This window comes from Anoplopoma fimbria, chromosome 14 (assembly GCF_027596085.1).
Source record: "Anoplopoma fimbria isolate UVic2021 breed Golden Eagle Sablefish chromosome 14, Afim_UVic_2022, whole genome shotgun sequence".
NCBI classification, from domain to species: domain Eukaryota; kingdom Metazoa; phylum Chordata; class Actinopteri; order Perciformes; family Anoplopomatidae; genus Anoplopoma; species Anoplopoma fimbria.
The window spans coordinates 15946673-15967416 of NC_072462.1; the positions used below are offsets into that span (position 1 = coordinate 15946673).

Below are 20744 nucleotides of genomic sequence, written 5' to 3' on the forward strand. Positions count from 1 at the left end.
CTTCTCATTCAATGGTTTTTCTTTTTTTTCTCTTTTTTTTCTTCTACATTGTAGATTAATATTGAAGACATCCAAACTATGAAGGAACACATATGGAATGATGTGGTAAACAAACAAATGCTCAACAAACCAGAATATGTTTTATATTTTAGATTCTTTAAAGTAGTTGAATATGTATGTATGGAATGTATATATACATATATACATAATACAGTATATAGTATATAAATATACCAGTCAAAAGTTTGGACACACCTTCTCATTCAATGGTTTTTTTTTTTTTTTCCTTTTTTTTTTTTTTTCTACATTGTAGATTAATATTGAAGACATCCAAACTATGAAGGAACACATATGGAATTATGTGGTAAACAAACAAATGCTCAACAAACCAGAATATGTTTTATATTTTAGATTCTTCAAAGTAGTTGAATGAGAAGGTGTGTCCAAACTTTTGACTGGTACTGTACTTCTTCAACTTTAAACATCTACTGTACCACATTTATGAGGGAATTACTGCACTTCTTATTCCATTACAGTTATCTGGCAGCTAATAACTAATATTACCTTGCAGAATGGGATTTTACATACTATTATCATCTGATGAAATATGAGAATACCCAACAATGTGTTAAATAGCTCAGTTAAAATGAGATGCCTATTCCTGCAGCTACAACATAAAAATTGCAGTTAAAGCACATTTAGCTGAATATCAAGACTTTCTCTAATATAAAGGATTTGAATACTTCTTCAACTTTATCCTTGATTTATCATATTGTATTAAATCACATTGATTTTAGACTGAGCTTTCTGCATTATATACCGCTGCATGGTATCTCCAATCACAACATCGTTCCTTTTTTCACTCTGTCATTGGACCAGTCGAAAAAGGCATCTTTGTTTCCAGTGCAGTCAAGTGTATCTAGCCTATCACCAATCTAAAAGCTTTTACTTGCCCTCTAGGCTTATCATTTCCATGCTGATGAGGAATTTGGATTGTGTGTCCTGCAGTCTGTGTGTTCATTCATGATGGTGTTTATATGAGTGGGATGAGGAAGTGAGCTCATCGGGTGTTAGCAGCCAATTCATTCTTTCTCCTTGTTTCCAGGTTGGGACTAGTATATGTATCATAAATACTCATTGCCTCTTATTCAGTTGTTTTGTGACCTATGGCACTTAGTGATCCTGTCAAAGGGTCCTGCTGAACACATTATATGTTCCTCTGAGTTTTGCTCCTGTTTCATTCATTTGTAGTATTTCTGTGAGAGTTTACCCTTGTTTTAGTGGTGTCTTATGTTGAGGTTTGTGGTTTAAACCTAGTGTGATCCACATATGAAAGACAAGAGTATGGGCAAGAAGGGAATATACAGTTTAGCCTATATGATATATACAATTTTCTACTTTCTGTCTGTGATATTTTCATACTTTAACTACTGTGGTAGCTATCCAAATCACATCTCTGGGTGTATTAGTGCATTGTGGACAATGTTGCAAATCAGTGAGCAGGACTGCTTCCATTCGCTTTATTGGATTTCAACATTCATGTCTAGTTATTGTACATCAATCAACAGCGGAAAAAATGTTTCATAAATGTATTTGCGGGAACTCCCTTTAATGTGATTTAAAGTTTAGTGCAACAACACCACAGCTTTGGGTCACATATACTTGAATTAACTCTTGTTTCAACCAGATTCAAAATTAAAATGTTCTTTATTTGCATGATCATAATGAGGAAGGCTGTAACGCCAAAGCAGATTGTACAATGTTTACTATGCACATGGTCTTACTACACTGTGCATCTTACCATATACATACAAATAAAGGAATATATATGACAAAATGACATGTTCATATTGTTGGGTGTTATTTTGTGAATGCATTATATAATATATATGTTATTCCCTTCACTTACTGACAAGTAGCTGTCATCATTATTTAATGAGGCCTTGATTAATTTGACCTGGGGCTCATAAACTGTAATCATATGTGTTAATCAGGCTATGAATATTGTATAGATAATATGATTAAGAAACTTTTGATGAAAAAAATAAAAAACGTTCCTTAAAAAGGACCACAGTGAAGAACACGTGCAGGTGTCGACGTCGTATGGCTTAATGTATACAGCAGGCTACTGTGACTTTAAAGGGGTGTTGGTTCGCTGAGAGGTAACAGATAGGTTTAATATCCTCTGCTAAGAACACATCGCACATCTCGGAGCCTCTCTGCCTTTTTCACCAGCCTTGTCTCCGTTGCTTTTCAAGAACACCTCTTTTCAAAAGCAACAGCCGTGCGTGTCAGCCGCTGCACCCTTCCCGGAGCGATGGGAGGTACAGGCCTTAATACTGCCGCCGTTATTATTTTCCTGTCGTGAGCCTGTCATCATTTTTATTTCCCACACTATAGCATCTGATCAACATATTCATCATGTTTTCTCTCGTCACAGAGGCCGAGACGCGTCAGAAATTGCTGCGCAATGTGAAGAAAGAGGTTCGTTGGATTTTTTTTTTTATGTCTTTCTCGCTCATCACAGTTTATGTTTACTGCCACTGTGCGCTTGGAAAATGTGTGTGTGTGTGTGTGTGTGTGTGTGTGTGTGTGTGTGTGTGTGTGTGGACATCGTTCATCGGGTGTGAGCTACGACTACGCCACAGGCCTGTTTATCATGACATTTGCCATTTATTTTACATAATAAAAGAGGATGCAATTAGGCTGCCAGCAATATGGCATGTTTTGACTGCTGCCATATACTGGCGTAAGATGATGCTGACGATAATAGTGATGATGATGATGGTGATGGTGATGAGGATGAGGATGATGATACAGATGACGGTGGTGGTGAAGATGGTTTATTATCAGGTGAAAAAAAACCAGCACATTTAAGGAGCTGTGTAAATGATCCTTTTTTTCTATCCTTCCAAACCTGTTTTTTTTCATATCCTGTAATAGTCTCTCTCGCTCTCTCTCTCTCTCTCTCTCTCTCTCTCTCTCTCTCTCTCTCTCTCTACACACACACACACACACACACACACACACACACACACACACACACACACACTCTGAAGAATGGATAATTATGGTTAAACTGTTTTCAATAATACACCATCTTATTTTTTTTAAACTTAAAGGTGTGGCCTTGGCATCTGTTTCATTGGCATTTTAGGTTTAATTAAAAATGCAAAAAGTCCAACCTAAGCTGGGTGATTGTCACTGAATTTATGATCCATTTGGATATTAATCTATTTCGAAATTAAAGACAGCACACCTCAAGCTGTTCCGAACTGCTCAGTGACTCCACGATTCCCCAGGGAGAATAAACAGGATGTTTTATTCATTGCTGAGAAAGACCGGTGCTTCCATTCTTATCGTGTCGGTGCTCCCCCTCACCTGTGACTCATTGCCTCTCAAACATCCATGTCTCTGGTGCTAGATCCTGCAGCAAGGAGGGGCTCAGCTGTGATGTATAGATTTAAAGCACAGCATATATCTAAATGACCTGATATAGAGCATTAAGATTTTTAGTTCAGGTTGATAAAGCAGACTTTTCAGATCATTTTTCCCGTATGAAGAGCAGGGACCTAAACATGTTGTGGGCATCAGACATCTCATCTGCCATTAAGTGATTCTGGTCACATGTTTACACAAAATAATTCCAATCTGCACCATAAACACGCAGAAAAGACTGTTACAGTACACTCTTCTCTTATTCTGTGTTCATACAGCACAGAGCATCAAATTCAATTTAGTCAGTTTTACAGTTCAGTGATGCATTGCTTATCAACACACATCAATACTTTGTAGAACGTACATTTTTCCCAAAATGTTTTTCACAGGTACATTTGCTAAAGTAACAAGCACTGCTTCAGTAAAATGTCAATCTCTAAAATTGTATTCATTGATGATGATGATGATGATGATGATGATGATGGTGATGATAGTAATGACATTAAGTCAGTTTAAAAAATTGACATTTTATGAGGTTATCTCTTGGCTTGGAGACTACAATATATAAATGAAAGCCTACGTTATAAACATTAAGATGTGTTTGAACCCGCTAGGGGCGATCATCATCACACTTAGACAATACCAGGTTGCGTTACGGAATGTGTAAAGGTAATGTTTTTAGTTTTACTCATAATGGAATAAAAGTAAGGATATTATGCCCTCTGCTGCTTCGACTGTGACCTTTTAAAAAAAAAAGTCTGTTCCTTGCGAGTTCTCCAACTTAATTAAAGTCCACTACTATATTGCTGGAGTTCACCCTAAAGGATGCAAGAAAAAAAAATATATACTATCTGATAGTGCCTGCCCTATGCATCTCAATTTGCAACATTCAAAGAGGATCATTCGAGTCAAGATAAAAGTTTCTTTAGAACATGTAGACAGTCTTAAGGGAAACTTGGATTTTTGTGCTTTTCTTTCCATGCTCAAGTTGAAGTTATGAGATGGAAAAGCAAACAAGAGGAAAGAATGCATCTGTTATAGTTTTAAAAGATCCCAATGTTTGTGATGCTCCTAGATGGTGAGGGAGTACATGTCAGATGTTAAGTAGGGAGACAGACAGATGAGTTTATACAATAAATTAATAATTTTGATCTGTATGTTATCCTCATGAATGTGTTGTGGGACTGCACCGCTCCTTTGTTGCTCATAATAACCTATTGTAACTTGTCCCCGCATTGCTTCCTGTTGTGCTTCTTGTTTGGACCCCCTGTCACCTTATGTAACTGTGTCAGACGGATTAAGCCTCGTCTCATCTTGTACCTTTCTCTATTAGGTGAAACAAATAATGGAGGAGGCTGTAACGAGGAAATTTGTGCACGCAGACAGCAGCCACATCATATCCTTCTGCGGTAAATGTGTTTTGTGATTACATTTGCACTATGAACCATCTGTCTCGGGGCAGGGTGTTCCACAATTCAAAGTACATGCTCAAGGCCTTGTTCCATTAGCTTTAATGTTTAACATTAACTTAGGAATAGGTATCATATGATACACAAGAAGGGGCTATAAAGAGGGAGAGACTAGATAAAGTTAATAAGAGAAAGTCATTTTGTGGCATCATTTTATGTTTTAAAACATCGTGTATCTAGTTTCACAAATAATAGCACAGGACATGCCGTATTTAAACAGTAAGCCACAGTAGTTGTTACAACACCATTGACATGTACAGTGCAGACAGTTGACATCACTCTGTGTCACTTCTTCGCCTACTACGAATTCATCATCACAGGGAAAAATGGTTCCCTACAGTCTGTTCAAGCAATGGAAATCCTAGAAATGTATTTTTATAATGCTATTAGTCATCATGTTTATTTATATTTAATAAGGTGGAGGGATGGATATATGTACTAAAGTATACTAACACCCTTGAAAGGTGTTGATACTAACTAGGAGTGAGGCATGTGTGATTCACATCCCTCATATCCTAGCAACGGTGTGTTGGGCAGATTTCAGTCTATTTCTATTTGTGACACCTGTGCTTGCTTTTTAATGTGTTTTTAGTTAAAACAAAATATCAAGGCTTGAGGCTTTCACAAAGAAAAAATGATGCCTTCCTAATAAAATAAAAACAAAACTCAGAGGCAAGTGAAGCAAATCGGCCTTAAGGAAATGAAAACATTAACAAAGTTGAATTGAAAGCAAAATTCTAAATCAAATAAAGGTTAATACTCTGTGTGTGTTTGTGTGTGTAGCTGTAGTGGAGGCCTGCATGCTTCATGGACTGAAGCGGCGTGTTGCAGGTCTGCTCTGCAGTAACAAGGTTGCAGCACTCTTCATGAAGGCGGCAAAAAGCTTTTCGCCTGCCGAGGAACTCTGCCACAAGGTCCAGGAGCTGGAACAGCTCATTGAAAACAGGTGAGATGTTAACTTTGACTCAAAATCATTATATGCATTCTATCTTTTCTATTATTGTGTATCTTTCCCCTTTGCGTTCTACTTCTATGTGCTATAATGCATCCTAATGCCTCGTCCTGTTTTATACGTCTGCTCCACTCTAACAACCTATACTGACATCTCATCTGTCAGGTTTCTCTTCTGTTTTTCAGCAAGCAGAACAATTCTTCACTGAGTAATGACCGCAGTCGGCAATCAAAGTTGGCCAACCTGCCCCCTCAGGCACTGAAACACCTGTGGATCCGAACTGCACTGATGGAGAAGCTCCTAGACAAGATTGTCGTGTACTTGGTGGAGAACAGCAGGTATTGTTATGCATCATTCAATGCAATTAGAAGCTGCCAGCTTTAGAAGATTATATCCTCCATTCAATTACTATCATTTTGCATATTATGTGGATACAGCTATGATATGCAAACAGGAAGTTGCGTATGATTTCAAAATCCTAAAATGTTCCAAATATTGTTTCCTGCAGTGCCTTCTATGAGAGAGAAGCTATGCTGATGGATCCTGTGGATGGACCAATTCTTGCATCTCTATTGGGTATTTTAAAACCGCACTTACCTGCTCTTTTTGTTTATATTAGTTTTAACTTACAAGTATCTTAATGACTTTAAACTATCCTTGTTTCACAGTTGGCCCTTGTGCTTTGGAGTACACCAAAGTTAAGACCGCAGACCATTTCTGGACGGACCCATCTGCTGACGAGCTCGTGCAGCGGCATCGCATTCACAGCGGCCACTGTCGGCAGGATTCGCCCTCAAGACGGCCTGCCCTGGTTAGATAGTGAAGGACTTGATTGATTTTAATCAAATAATCAGCTATAAACTACTGTGTGTAATATATCTGATGTCTTCTTGACCTGTACCAGATCCAGAAGAGGCAGTCCAGTGGTAGCATAGATGATCGCCCTCTCATGTGGGTGAGGGACTATGTCGAATCACTTCACCAAAACTCCAGAGCCACACTTCTGTTTGGGAAGAACAATGTGCTGGTGCAGCCGGTGTGTGTTTCTCTTTTTCAGTACATATTTCAAAACAACAATAACACAATCCTTTAAGAGACACTTGTTAATGTGCTTATATTTGGTGCCTCTGTTCTAGTATGGCAGACATGTTGTGGTTTTAAAGCTGTTACTTGTGTCTTCAGAGAGATGACATGGAGGCCATCCCGGGCTACCTTTCTCTACACCAAACTGCAGACGTCATGACACTGAAATGGACACCCAATCAGCTGATGAATGGCAATGTGGGGGAGCTGGATTCTGAGAAAAGGTTAGGCCGATAGAACCCAATCAATGAAAACAAACTTGTTTTTGCATAGTTGACTCAATGGCTCCTCTTTTCTCATCTTTCTTTCAGTGTTTATTGGGATTTTGCGATGACAATTCGTTTGGAGGAGATTGTGTATCTCCACTGTCATCAGCAAGGTATATAAATCCATTTTTAAATGTTTTAAGCACCCAAAGGAGGAGTTTTAAGAGTTAGTCATCTTGTTTTTAATATTTTGTAAAATTCCCCAGTAAACAGTGGTGGGACAGTAGTTTTGGTGAGCCAGGATGGGATCCAGAGACCCCCTCTGCATTTCCCCAAAGGAGGCCACCTCCTCCAGTTTCTGACGTGCCTGGAGACCGGCCTGCTACCTCACGGACAGCTGGACCCACCGCTCTGGAATCAGAGAGGAAAGGTCAGCATAGCAAGAGGAGAACAAAATACTTCTGTAGCATCTTATTTTCAATCATTTCTAAAGTAATGCTACATTTACCTACAGTTAAGATCTGTTGTATCAAAACATTGCCTTTCCATTTACAGGGAAAGGTTTTCCCCAAACTGCGAAAGAGGAGTCCACACGGCTCATGTGATTCTGTATCCGATAAGGAAGATGATGAAGCGACCGATTATGTGTTTCGAATCCTCTTTCCTGGCAATCAGATGGAGTTCAGTGAGTGTCTTTAATCTTCCTGCTCTGCCTAACTGAGTTAATCTAATAAAACATCACCAGAGATTACATCGACGATTGCATTACTCACTTAATACTGATTTACAGATTAGACCATTTGAGTTTAGATAAATCTGTTTTCCCTAGGCATATATCATATGTACATCTTTCTAATTAATTTCTCTCTAATGTTATCTGCCTATCTAGTGCCTGTGTGTCCATTTCATATTATAGTCGAAACTGCGATAAGGCAACTTTGCATGAACTTTTGTCTGCAACATCACCACCTCCATCTATCCTTTTTTTGATAGTAGAAACAGTACTGATAGGGGCTTTCACGCTTTACAGTGGCCCTCGAGCTGATGGACCAGGGCGTGAACATCTGGCAACCGACGCCCAGAAAGTCCTCGTGCTCCTCCTGCTCACAGAATGGCTCCTCTGATGGCTCTCTGCCGAATGGCTGTAATCAGGAAAGGTAAGTATTTATTATGGACAGGCCCAAATATAAATTTGAGATTTATCCAGTTTAATTTGCTCTTTGCCTTTCCTACCAGGGCCCCCTTAAAGCTCCTTTGTGACACCATGAAGTACCAGATAATCTCCCGTGCTTTCTATGGATGTAAATACAAACAACTGTCAATTTACTTTAATTCATTGGGGAATAATTTAATTCCTGATCAAACAAAAGTTCTTGTCAATATGAAAACTTTTATTGTTCCTCTCCAGGGCTTGCATACTGCCGTCATCTGTCCACAGTTCGTACGCACCTTTCTGCTCTGGTCAACACCACTATAGTGGACCCTGATGTGCCCTGTAATGCCCGAGGAGGACTCACTGCGGAGGTCTGGGGCCAGTTCCTCAAGGACAGCTCTGTAAGATTCACACCGAAACACCAGGCCACAAGATTTATTTCAAATTGAATTCATTACAGTATTGAATGGTTCTTTTAAATAGTCTGCATTGATCAATACCAGACTTTATCTTGTTCAGGCGTATGAGGAAGAGGAGATACACAGGCTTGTGTATTTTGGTGGTGTGGCTCCTTCATTACGCAAAGAGGTCTGGCCCTTCCTGTTGGGACACTACCAGTTTACCATGACTGAGAAATGCAGACTAGAGGTATTTCTATGTGCTGTCAGACTTTATTATTTTAAGACTGTAAAGTACACATCTACACCACGGGGGATGTTACCATCTTTGTTAACACAAGGGTTCTGTTTCAGATTGATGAGCAGATGCGGACCATGTATGAGCAGACTCTAAAGGAGTGGCAGGGCTGTGAGGCCATAGTCCTTCAGAGGGAGAGGGAGAAACATGCTGAGGCCCTCGCCAGATGTTCGTCTGGAGCCAGTGTGGAAAGAGGGCCAGTGCAGCGGGACTCCACCATCAGTACAGATGCAAGTTTGACCTTTTGGCATCAAATGTCCTGCATTATGTAACTATAATTAAAACACAAAGGGGAACCGTTAATAATATTATGACATTACCAAGCAAGCTGACAGTTATGCTTTCTGTCTCTTGTGTGATGCTTTTCTCCACTGCAGTCATCTCTAAGTATCAGCTCAGATCCACAGAATGCCCACTCACAAAGTGATTCCATCAGCAGCGGCCCACAGGTAATTTCTCATGAGCATGAACATTACAACAGCAATGATCTCTTGTAAAAGACCATGCCAGTGTTTTTCTCATCAGTGTTAGCCCACATATCATAACTTTTCTAGACACACTATAACTTAAATAGTAAATGTTTGGCTTCCGCTATTTTTGTCAATGATAAATTTGCCAAAAGAATGGCGGGGCCTTCAGGGTTCACCTGCAAAAACAAAACAGCATAAATTCACTGTTTTGTCCGAAATTTGAACATTTACGAGATTACCTCACTGATATGTTAGTGGCTCTATGCGGCTGCACTGTGTTGCCTTGAGTTTTGATGTTATTTGGTCATAAATGAAAGAAATGGACGAACTGAAATGTGTGACCTCTAGATAAAAAGTCAGAGACTCTCCAAAGGGATTACAATTCATTCAGAGGGGTCATGAATTTGCGTACCAAATAACATGACAATCCATGTTATAGTGGTTGGGATGGTGCTTCACGAGAAGTCAGGAGAATACCAAAGTCATTAGGATACATTATCTGGAAACCATGATTGTCTGCATTCAGCAAGTAGTTGTTGAGCTATTTCACAGGATTAATAAATGCTTTGACTTGTAGGTGGCACAAGAGGAAAGGTCTGGGAATCACCAAAGTAACTAGGTGTCATCCTCTTAGTAGACACAAATGTCTACTAAATTTCACAGTAATCCATCCCAGTATTATTTTAGATGACTCTGTCTTAAAACTTCTAGAATGCCTTAGAAAAAGTTCAGCATGAATGTTAACATACGCAAAACCACAAGTATTATTCCTTAACATTTGTCCATTTCATTGATTGGGATAACAAATGTATTGCATGCTGACCACTTTCCTTTGGTTACCAGGTATTTGAATCAGTTGAGGCAGTGGATCAGATTGAGACTGAGCCCAGGGTTGAGGAAGGAGAAACACAGCAGAGTAGTCCACTGAAGGACATCACAAGTGGCACTGCAGACATCCCAAAACTTCCCTCCAGCAGTCCGTCCTCCCCAGGTCTGTCAAATCAACATCCAGGTTCAGAAAACAGCCCTATTGTAACAGAGTCCGCTGATGGAGCTGCAACTCCTCAGCAGTCAGAGGCATCGCAAGTCTTACATGAAAACACTACAACTGGATCACAGTCAGAAGGGATGGATGTAATGGACCCGGTAGCCAAAGCTGAGATTTCAGAGACAAAGATGGAGAAAGTTTCAGAAGGTGAGAAGGATAAGGACTGTGGAATCAGTGAGTTACAAGAGACATCTGAATCAAAAGAAAAACCTGAAGTAGAAGAAAAAAAATCAGAGAAATCTGAAGATTTAAAAGCAGTCGACACAAATATGAATTTAAGAAGTATTCCAGAGAGCACTAATGTTCTTAAGCTAGAAAGAGAGATTCATAATGAATATTTCCAAGCGCCTCCACTCGGGCAGACCTTGACTTTTCAAGCACGCAAGAGCAAAGATCTGGAAGCGGAGCCATTATGTCTGCCTTTAGCAGAAAAAGATGCTAATCCAGAGGGTGAAAAAAAGCCGGAGATATCTGAAACACCTGAGCCAGCTTCTGAAAAAAAGGCCTGTACCGCAGAGTCAGAAAGAAAGGATGCCGAAGGAACAGTTTGTGATTTGGCTGAAATCAAAAAAGACAGACCTGCAGAAATTCCATTTGAGAAACCTGGTTCAAATTCACCCGTCAGACAAGTACTGAACGCTCTCCAGTCAGCGTCAAGAGTAAGCCTTTCGATATCGCCCCACCCTCGGCAGTCTCCAGACACGGCAGATTCAGATGACTCTCCTTCGGCCCTGGAAATGGAGGACATTCCTGCAGGGACATGTGTGACCTCTGAGGATATCAATGCCAGGCCTTTGGCGGGTCTTGCTGCTCCCCCTGTCCCCCATGCGCGAAGAGTGACATTGGCAATAGAGGACCTTGTCCTAGATCACCATCTGGACACAGCCTGTAACACCAGCCCTGAGGGCACCGACCTGGGCCTTTCTGAAGACGAGCCCGAGATTGAAAATGTGCTCACCGAACCAGAGTCTGCAGAGGCGGGAGGAGACACCAAACACGGCGAATCCTCAGAAGAACAAACCTATTCCGTAAGCATTACACATGAAGTACAGACATTACTTCTTCTTTTGATCATAAGCACGCGCTAACAGAATTCATTATTATTTTTTACAGCAAGAAATACTGGACATGTACTTGATCAATTTGCATCGCATTGACAAAGATGTCCGACGTTGTGACAGAGCATATTGGTACTTCACTCCCGAGAACCTGGAGAAGCTGCGTAACATCATGTGCAGGTAAATGTGGCACAATGCTTAATGCCTCTGATATTTGTCTCAAAGCAAAACAATAACATCTGATTGGTTGACTTGGCAGTTACGTGTGGCAGCATCTGGATACAGGTTACGTCCAGGGCATGTGCGATCTGCTGGCTCCCCTACTGGTTATTCTAGACGATGGTCAGTGACACTTTACTGCAAACTGTATCAATATACACTCTGTTTAAATGCACATAAATGGCTAATAGTGACTCTTTTTTAAATATGTCTGCTTCACAGAGGTCATGGCATTCAGCTGCTTCACTGAACTAATGAAGAGGATGAACCAGAATTTTCCACATGGAGGTGCTATGGACTCTCACTTTGCCAATATGCGCTCTCTTATCCAGGTACGTACATATATGTGCACCAACATGTGTATGCACGCATGCATAATACACACAAAAGCCATAAAATAATGATGACATTTTGTTTTTTATACTTATAGATCCTGGACTCTGAGCTGTTTGAACTGATGCAGCAGAATGGAGACTACACTCACTTCTACTTCTGTTATCGCTGGTTTCTACTTGACTTTAAAAGAGGTGACCGCAAACGCAGGCGTCATGACATTTGTTTGAAATGTCGACTAAAGAGAATTTGGCAATCTGTATAACGTGATACTGAACGTAATCTTGTCTATTTCTTTATTTTTTGCACAGAAATGGTGTATGATGACGTGTACTCTGTGTGGGAAACGATCTGGGCAGCCAAGTACACCTCCTCTGACCACTTTGTGCTCTTCATTGCTCTGGCACTTGTGGAGATGTATAAAGACATCATCCTAGAAAATAACATGGACTTCACAGATATCATCAAGTTCTTTAATGGTAAGACAAGATAAGACAATATGGTGGAAACCACGTTGCCAATTAAGTAAACCAGCTGATTAAGATGACATTTCAGTCATGATATTGTGAGATACTTTTAAAAATAAAACTTCCACTCACTCAATCTCAGGGAGAACATTCAATTTAGATTATTATAAATATGACAAAGCAATTTACCTCTTGTATGTTACAAAGGTTTTCAAATTCTCTTCTCAGAAATGGCAGAGCGACACAACGTTCCGCAGGTCCTGGTGATGGCTCGAGACTTGGTCAACAAAGTGCAGACGCTTATAGAAAACAAGTAATGCTGCAAAGTCTGCTGCTGCTCCCATGATTCTTTGTGCTTAAATGTTCTAACATACTGACACAACCACTTACACAATAGTAATTTATTCAAGAGGGAAGGAATAGATGTAAATGAAATGCAGTGTTTGGTAAGTACTGAAAAGAAAACTGGTCATTATTCTAAGAGAACTTCTTTCAAGTTGCTCCTCTCTATATTCAGGAGATGCAATTATTGACAGTAAATTTATTTTGAAAGTGTAATTGTTCACCTAGTGAATGTACCCTTGCTTCAGGATGTTTTTGTTTTGCCTTAAATTGAGCTATTTTTTCAGGGATACAGCAACCAAATTTGTCACTGTATTGTTCTTTTGTTCGGTTATACACATCTCGTGATGCACTTGAATATATTTTCAATATTGTAATTATTTTCGCTGAAATTGTAGCAAACATGCTTGAACATCTTGTGATGCACTTGAATATATTTCAGTAATAATAATGTCTGGCATTATCAGATTTGGGTTTTTTGTGAACGTTAGAGTTACACGAGAAGAGGTTGTGTCCACGTCGTATGTGTGGTTAGCTTCTCAATAGCCATTTTGAGGACCTCTTGCTGGTATTCTCTGAGGCTCGATGGTCCTCTTCCTGTGTTTGCCTCTGATGCACACAAGCTTGCAGGATATCCAGACCGAACCTGTGAACTCTGTGCCGTCTTGCATGATTGCACATAGTTTGCATACAGTACAGTACAGTATCGCCCTTTCCTCTGTTACCAAACTGCCATACTTTGTGCTCCTTCTATCTCTGACCTCTATGCATTGATTCGCTTTTATTTCTGTGCGGACTGGTTCTTGCTACTGGTTCAAAAGGACTCTCACATTCTTCTCACCTTAAATATCACAATGCTGCTCAGGCTGACGAATTCAGCATTTCCTCACTATATACAGTGCTAACAGATTCAACTTCTTTGCAGCATTGCAATAGCTACCGTGATGGTTAATTTCGAGCTGGTGGTAGACTTAAAGGGGGTTGCAGGGAAGGCAGAATGCTTCTTTTGCACTCTGCTCTTCTATTTCTGACTTTGAGTTTTTTTGCCTCTTTTTGGTCTGCCGATCTTGGTTGCCTCGTCTTCAACACGCTCTAGTTCATTATTTTATATGCCCAAACTTTTAGCAACAAGTCTTACAATGATTGTTGATATTTTCTGGAGTAACTGTGCATTTCTCTCCGTTATTACGTCAAGATATCCATGTCCATACCTGCTGAAGAGGAGCTCTGTTTGCTAAACACATTAGTCGTAAACTAGTGTGAACATAAAAAGCACCCTCCACCTTGATGGGCTCACCTCCTTCATTAATTCATTTTAAAGAGCGGTCCTCTTAAGCTTCGCTTGTTACATTTTATAGCCCTCCCTCCGTGGAGGGCTATCTTTCTGAAATGGCCACCAGATGTATCTATTGTGCACCTCCTCACACAGTTTCTGTGCATTGTGCTGTATTACAGTGCTGCTAAGACTGTCATAACTCTAGCTACTTGTATATTTGATCCTTTTAAGGCCTTATCAGGTTTTCCCAGTCTTGTAAGTACCAGAAGGTCAAGTTAATGCATAAAGGGTCAGTTAAGTGGTAGCTAGTCAGTAATATGTAGCCATGCGGATCATTTTGTTTTTATGTGTGTATGTTTACACCACTGAATCTTCTACTGTTAATCCAATAGCGTGGAAGTTAATACTTTTTTTAGATGAAAATGAAGACGTATTGGCAAAGTGTTTTTTTCCAGAAAACCAATGCTGGAGACCTTGATGTCATCATTTAAATTGGTCTAATGAGGTCTTATAGGGCCAAATAAGGTCTGTGAATCTGGTCTATTTTGGAGATATTTTAGATGGATTAAATCCTATAATCTCAGCTGATAAATACAAAACTATCTACATGGCTAGATACCACCATAAGTATGTCAGAAAATATGATTTGTTGGTGCCACTCACAGTTACAAAATAGCCATAACCCACCCATGTTTGGTTCAGTGTGGCTTAAACACCAGTGTTTTGATATCACTGCTAATGTGTCTCCACATGATCTTCTAAAACATGCCCGAGTATTGCTGTTTGTGCATTGCTGTGTTTGTTGTCAGAAGATTTATTGTATACAATGTGTTGGAAAGAAACAAAGAAAGTACATATTTATTAAATGCAATACAATGTCTGTATATGGGCTTTATCGGATTATAATGAACAGAAAGATAAAAATATGCCATTGGAAATAAATATATTTTTATTTTTTTCTGTCTTCTAAAAATGTCACCTGGTATTGTTAATTTATTGTGTATTAAAAATATTATATTTTGCATCCTATGTGCCTCATGTATATTTTCACACCTGACATTTTCATACTAAAGTTAGTTTCTGTGGTTAGCACTGGTGCCTTGTTTTTCCCTTGGCCTTTAATCCATAGCTTAGATCTAAGCAACACCTACATGTCCACGTGTACTTTGTAATGTAAAGATCCCATCTTTATGGGACTTTGATGGCCGAGCTGGAGAATAGCCCTCATTCTGTGCAAAGTTGCAATCGAAAATCTAGCAGAACATGAGCTTTAAAAAAAACTTCCCTCTCTATCCCTCCACCACAGTTTAGAGATTATCTGGCAGAACACAGAGGGACATCTGATACTAGCTTTAAGCTGATTGAAACTTTTTAATGGCTGTTGTGAACTCACACAAAAAAGGTTACGTTTCAATTATGCTATGGAGGATCTTATATCTAGGTTGAATAGGCTACTTTTCAAGATATACTGTATGTTCACAAACCATTTGTGTTTTTTTTGACAGAAAGAAGTCACTGGAGCTTTAAAGCCGAGTGATTTTGCATTTTGGCTCACTTGAAGAAAACAGTCATTGTTAAGGTTACTAGTAACATCCGTTTACGTCAGTTGATATTGTAATAATCTATTAAAATTAAATTAAAAGTAGGAACATGAATGAAACAGCCAGTAAAAGTTTGCATTTTATTGGTAAACAATAAACAACAGTGAAGACCTACAGGCCACCTCAGTCAGAGGTTCAAACATTTAAAAAAAAAGAAAAAAGAAAAATAATCTGACAAGTTAGGCTCACAGTCAACATGTATAACTACTCTAAAAGGCTCACTCATTTTATATGATTTGAATCGGACTATGATATTGATTAGCTTCACAGGTTCTTAGATTGGCAAAAAACTTCATACTTTAAGCTACAAGAAAGCGACACACAATAAGGAATACCTTGTCAAGAATTTAAGAAGCACCCTCAGCCTGATAGCTGCAGAATTGTGTAATTTTTGGGAGAATAAACATTGCCATTCCTGTCAAGGTTTGACATCACAACCCAGGATTTCTTTATAAAAGAAACCTCCATATGTTATATTGTAATCAAATACAATTACATCACTAAGAAAAAATGAAAATAAAAAACTTAAAAACTAAATCAACAATCCCATTTCCAGAAAACAATTAAGGGCGTTTACAGAACAAAGAAAAAAATCTTTAAGGCTGTGGGGAGAAGCAGGGTGTTTAGGTGCTCATGACAATGGAATGTATGTAGCAAGAAATAAAGATGTATCATACGAGGAGGCCTGGGGTTAAAAAAAAAAAAGAAGAATTACAAAACATTTTCCCCAATTCCTCTATAAATGGCAGCCTTTCTACCGGTAATGACGTGGCGGTGGGCTATGGTGCTGTGGCGGGTGCCTCCTGGGGGGTGGACTATGGCGGGACATAGTATGGCGTGGAGGCGACTGGTAGCGTGCAGGTGGAGAACCTCTGTTAGGAAAGGGGGGCGAATAGCGACCTCTGGATCTGGAGCGGGAACGCGACCGATTCCAGTTGGAGGGGGTGCCCCTCTCCTCATAGACGCGGATGTACGCAGTCTCGCCCTACAAAAGGAAAACAATATATATTAAAAAATGTGTTTCTTTTGCCACCTGGAAGGTACGGCGACAATTGAATCTCATCATCACTGGAACTCACTTGATGTGAACGGAACTCGGTCCGATCCAGTCTGCGCAATGCGTACTCCATGTCCTCTCTACGGAGAAACTCCACCACGCCCTCTCCATCACGCTGCACATCTGCAAAACAAACGTCTCCGGCCTCACGCATGTGATCCTTCAGATCCTGCCAGCTCCCAGTTGGTGGTAACCCTGGAATTGGAAAAGGGCGAAACTTACTTTGTGCATTAAATTACCTGACTCTTGTCAGGTAAAATCATTGTGGGGACAAGTTCATCTTTTGCCCAAAGTCTAAATGCTTTGAGGTAAACAAGATCTTTACTAGTAGGGTTTAAGGCATCTTTACATAGTATACACTTAACAGTAATTGCAATTGAAAAGCTGAAGTTCAAATATCGTTAGATTGTTTCCTCAACCACAATATTTTCAGATGTTTCTACATCCATAAATCTGCCCTATTATGCAGCCAAGTCAGGCAACTATATAAACCTTAGAATTAAAGGGGTTAGTCATTGTCCAGCGTATATAAACATGCTTGTATTAACACGAGATAAACGTGGCATGCAGAAAATAGGCCTTATTAATGATATACAATGACAAAATCACACCTACCAGTGACTATAGTTGGTGTTTGGGATTATGCAGCCAACATGACCGTTTTCAGTTTACTGTTTCGTTTTTCATGACTTAAGGAGCTGACTTGACCTCATCCACTCAGTCCACCTTGTCCTCCAGTCCGCCATGAGAGAGAGATACATATACGCCTATGACTCATGTTGTCTTTTACTAATCCCCTTGTCCTCCAGTCCGCCACGAGAGAGAGCAAGAAACATATCTGTCTACGACTCATGTTGTCTTTTACTAGTCCCCTTGTCCTCCAGTCCGCCATGAGAGAGAGAAACATATTCGCCAACTTGTCCACCACGAGAGAGAGCAAAACATATCTGCCTGTGACTCATGACATCCTCTACTAATCCAACTTGTCCTCCAGTCCGCTGAGAGGGAGAAAAATATCTGCCTATGACTCATGATGTCCTCCACTAGTCCCTTGTCTTCCAGTCCGCCATGATAGAGAGACATATCTGCCTATCACTCATGATGTCTTTTACTAGTCCCCTTCTTCTCCAGTCCGCCGTGAGAGAAAGCAAAATATATGCCTATGACTCATGATGTCTTTCACTAGTCCCTTTGTCCTCCAGTCCGCCAAGAGAAAAAGAAACAGATATACCTATGACTCATGATGTCTTTCACTAGTCCCTTTGTCCTCCAGTTTCGCAATGAGAGAGAGAGAGAGAGAGAGAGAGGGAGGGAAACATATTTGCCTAGGGCTCATTACGTCCTCTACTATTCCCTCGTCTTCCAGTCCGCCATGGGAGAGAGAAACACGTCTGCCTACGACTCTTACGTCCACCTACCAACCCCTTTTGACATCCAGGATGCCACGAAAGAGAGCGATATATGAACTGGCTATGACTCATGACGTCCACCTACCAGTCACTATGACCCGGAATTCAGATCTTCGAGTTGGGGGTCCAAATCTTCCCCTAGGTCCTCCTCCTCCTCCTCTTTCACCTCCTCCTCCTCTTCCTCCTCCTCCTCCGCCTTCACCTCCACCTCCTCCTCCTCCTCTTTCACCTCCACCACCACCTCCTCCCATAGGGCCAAATTTAGCACCAGAAGATCGAGGGTACTCCACACGTAGCTTGGAGTCTCCATAACCATATCCATTCCTTCCATAGACGGCATCATCAGCATCCCTAAGAGAAGAGAGCAAAGAACTCCTTACCAATGTATGATTGTTTCACTAGTGGACATAGACCTGGAAATACGGTCTCCATCCATTTCCTTTTGCCAGTCACTTGAGATGATATTATGCCATATAAACTTTAGTTCTCCAACAAGGGGAATGTGATTCGACTTGCCAAAGACGATCCCCAAAACTCACCGTGGATCTTCAAATCTGACGAAAGCAAAAGGTATAGTGCCTCTATTGTTCTTCAATTCGATATCACGGATTTTTCCATATTTGTAGAAGAGATCCTCAATGTCTCTCTCCTGGACATCCACAGGGAGATTCCCCACATAGATCCGGCCATCCGACATGGTGGTCGAGAGAGTGGCACTGCTGACACAGAATGGGAGCACCTGCAGACTTGATCACTCCTTGCTTTCACAAATAGCTGTGGAGGTGGTCCTTATCCTAATCTTAGTTCCAATCCAAAATGTTGTCCTTCTGCCTCCACTTCCTCAATTTAGACAAAAATAAAAAAATGTGAACCGGGGATGCAGCCGTGAGTAAAGATGTGCTCAAGGCAAATCGCACAGGCCCTCGGATCCAAGCCTGAAAGCTTAAAAACACAGGGTAATGAATGTCCAACAACCTTCAAAAACAGTTACAGTATTAAACTTTAACGACACACTGCAATGTGTGGAGAAAACTGTGACTGGAAAAGGCCCTAGCAAATGATTCATTTCGTTCTCATACTCATTAACCTGTGTGCCCCATAGGGAAGCATCTGCTTTTGTTGTGGGAACTTACTCCACTCATGTATTCAGGTATTGTCCCCTGTGTGCATTTACTTAACTAAACATCTAGCAGCATTCCAGTGGGATCAATAACAAGCCTGCTATTGCCATACATTTGAGGCATTACATTTTTATTTTTACATCGAGTATACAGTATCATTCTAAAGTTTGGACACACCTTCTCATTCAACTACTTTAAAGAATCTAAAATATAAAACATATTCTGGTTTGTTGAGCATTTGTTTGTTTACCACATAATTCCATATGTGTTCCTTCATAGTTTGGATGTCTTCAATATTAATCTACAATGTAGAAAAAATAATATTGATAAAGAAAGAAAAACCATTGAATGAGAAGGTGTGTCCAAACTTTTGACTGGTACTGTACCTCATAAACAAAATATACAATTAAGTGCAACACCAAGCTATAGCTTTACATGTTACCAACTATTTGAATCAACAACTCACAACTTCAGATTTAAACGATAACAGATGTGCTATTTATGGCAGGGCGGATTTCCTGAATTGCACTTATGGCCCTGAAGTAGCCCGCAGCAGCCTGGCTCACTGTGTTTAGCTTTGGCCATTTACGATTGATTGCTCCACAATGTAGCTACATCTTTGGGAAGCAACTAAAACATTTAAGTTCAGCTTGACATATATATATATATAATATAATATAATATAATATATATATATATTATATATATAGCTTGAAAGTTTACAGTAACGACGATACGAGTCTCTTTGTTGGTAGTGTAAGGTCAGCTCGTCAGGCTAACGAGTATGTTTCGGCTAAAAGGTCGCAATATATTTAATATTCAATATACAAATATCTGGGCAGCACAGGTTGAATGCATGCAGTAGACAACACTTCAATTACCAAAGTGAGATTACCTTTCAAGACGAGTAAGGGCTTCTTCTTGTTTCGTATGCTCAACGCTATCAGTCAACACGCTCTGCTACTTCCCTGTCAGTGAGCAGCATTAGCCATTAGCTCTTCTTCTTCTACGTTGTATTTCCGGCAGACGGTGCTGAGGGTTAGTGCAATGCTGCCCCCTGCCGGTAGGAAAAGGAGCATGTTGCTGGATTTTATGTCCCAGCTCCTAATGGTGTCATAAACAACCGGTTTAAATCCTGTAAAGTAAAACACTGGAGGCTATTCAGCAGGTTGTACCTCCCTCCCTCCCTCCCTCCCTCCCTTCCCTGAGCCTCCAGAGCAGCTGCTGAATCAGTATATCTTCAACCACCACAGAGGCCTCAACTCACTTTGGTCAAAACAAGACAGTAATATCTCACTCGTCTCTGTATCTCTGTATCTCTGTATCTGCATTGGCAGTGTCCTTAT

At 40.2% G+C, this 20744-nt stretch overlaps 2 protein-coding genes across 3 annotated transcripts; one reads left to right on the forward strand and one right to left on the reverse strand.

Annotated features, from left to right (window-relative positions):
- The first annotated feature begins 2421 nt into the window (after window positions 1–2421).
- On the forward strand, window positions 2422–15186 carry sgsm1b (small G protein signaling modulator 1b). Its single transcript, XM_054612436.1, has 24 exons — window positions 2422–2484; window positions 4772–4847; window positions 5691–5853; window positions 6045–6197; window positions 6368–6435; window positions 6528–6670; window positions 6764–6895; window positions 7042–7166; window positions 7254–7321; window positions 7415–7578; window positions 7704–7833; window positions 8179–8305; window positions 8385–8449; window positions 8557–8702; window positions 8821–8949; window positions 9054–9227; window positions 9375–9446; window positions 10311–11543; window positions 11629–11753; window positions 11833–11915; window positions 12015–12124; window positions 12223–12319; window positions 12437–12604; window positions 12821–15186. Exons 1-24 carry the CDS (start codon window positions 2422–2424, stop codon window positions 12907–12909), a joined length of 3903 nt encoding a protein of 1300 aa, XP_054468411.1. The 3' UTR covers window positions 12910–15186.
- A 697-nt stretch (window positions 15187–15883) lies between these two features.
- On the reverse strand, window positions 15884–20435 carry srsf9 (serine and arginine rich splicing factor 9). Of its 2 annotated transcripts, none has more exons than XM_054612398.1 (5): window positions 20294–20435; window positions 18817–19212; window positions 18363–18628; window positions 16891–17063; window positions 15884–16796 (listed from the first exon to the last, which is right to left on the reverse strand). In XM_054612398.1, the coding sequence occupies exons 2-5, from the start codon at window positions 18972–18974 to the stop codon at window positions 16566–16568; spliced, it is 828 nt and encodes a 275-aa protein (XP_054468373.1). In that variant the 5' UTR covers window positions 18975–19212; window positions 20294–20435; the 3' UTR covers window positions 15884–16565. The 2 variants fall into 2 exon arrangements, with proteins under 2 accessions (XP_054468373.1, XP_054468372.1); XM_054612397.1 differs by having other exon boundaries at window positions 18817–19219.
- Window positions 20436–20744: the final 309 nt, after the last annotated feature.

What these genes read in the sequence shown, in the direction of transcription:
- sgsm1b (XM_054612436.1), top strand. Translation starts at nt 2,422, where the DNA reads ATGTTTTCTCTCGTCACAGAGGCCGAGACGCGTCAGAAATTGCTGCGC. An exon ending in GAGCTGGATTCTGAGAAAAG is followed by an intron (nt 7,167 to 7,253) that starts GTTAGGCCGATA and finishes TCTTTCTTTCAG; the next exon opens with TGTTTATTGGGATTTTGCGA. An exon ending in CAGAAGAACAAACCTATTCC is followed by an intron (nt 11,544 to 11,628) that starts GTAAGCATTACA and finishes TATTTTTTACAG; the next exon opens with CAAGAAATACTGGACATGTA.
- srsf9 (XM_054612398.1), bottom strand. Translation starts at nt 18,974, where the DNA reads ATGTCGGATGGCCGGATCTATGTGGGGAATCTCCCTGTGGATGTCCAG. An exon ending in GTCAGATTTGAAGATCCACG is followed by an intron (nt 18,629 to 18,816) that starts GTGAGTTTTGGG and finishes CTCTTCTCTTAG; the next exon opens with GGATGCTGATGATGCCGTCT. An exon ending in ATTCCGGGTCATAGTGACTG is followed by an intron (nt 17,064 to 18,362) that starts GTAGGTGGACGT and finishes TTCCAATTCCAG; the next exon opens with GGTTACCACCAACTGGGAGC.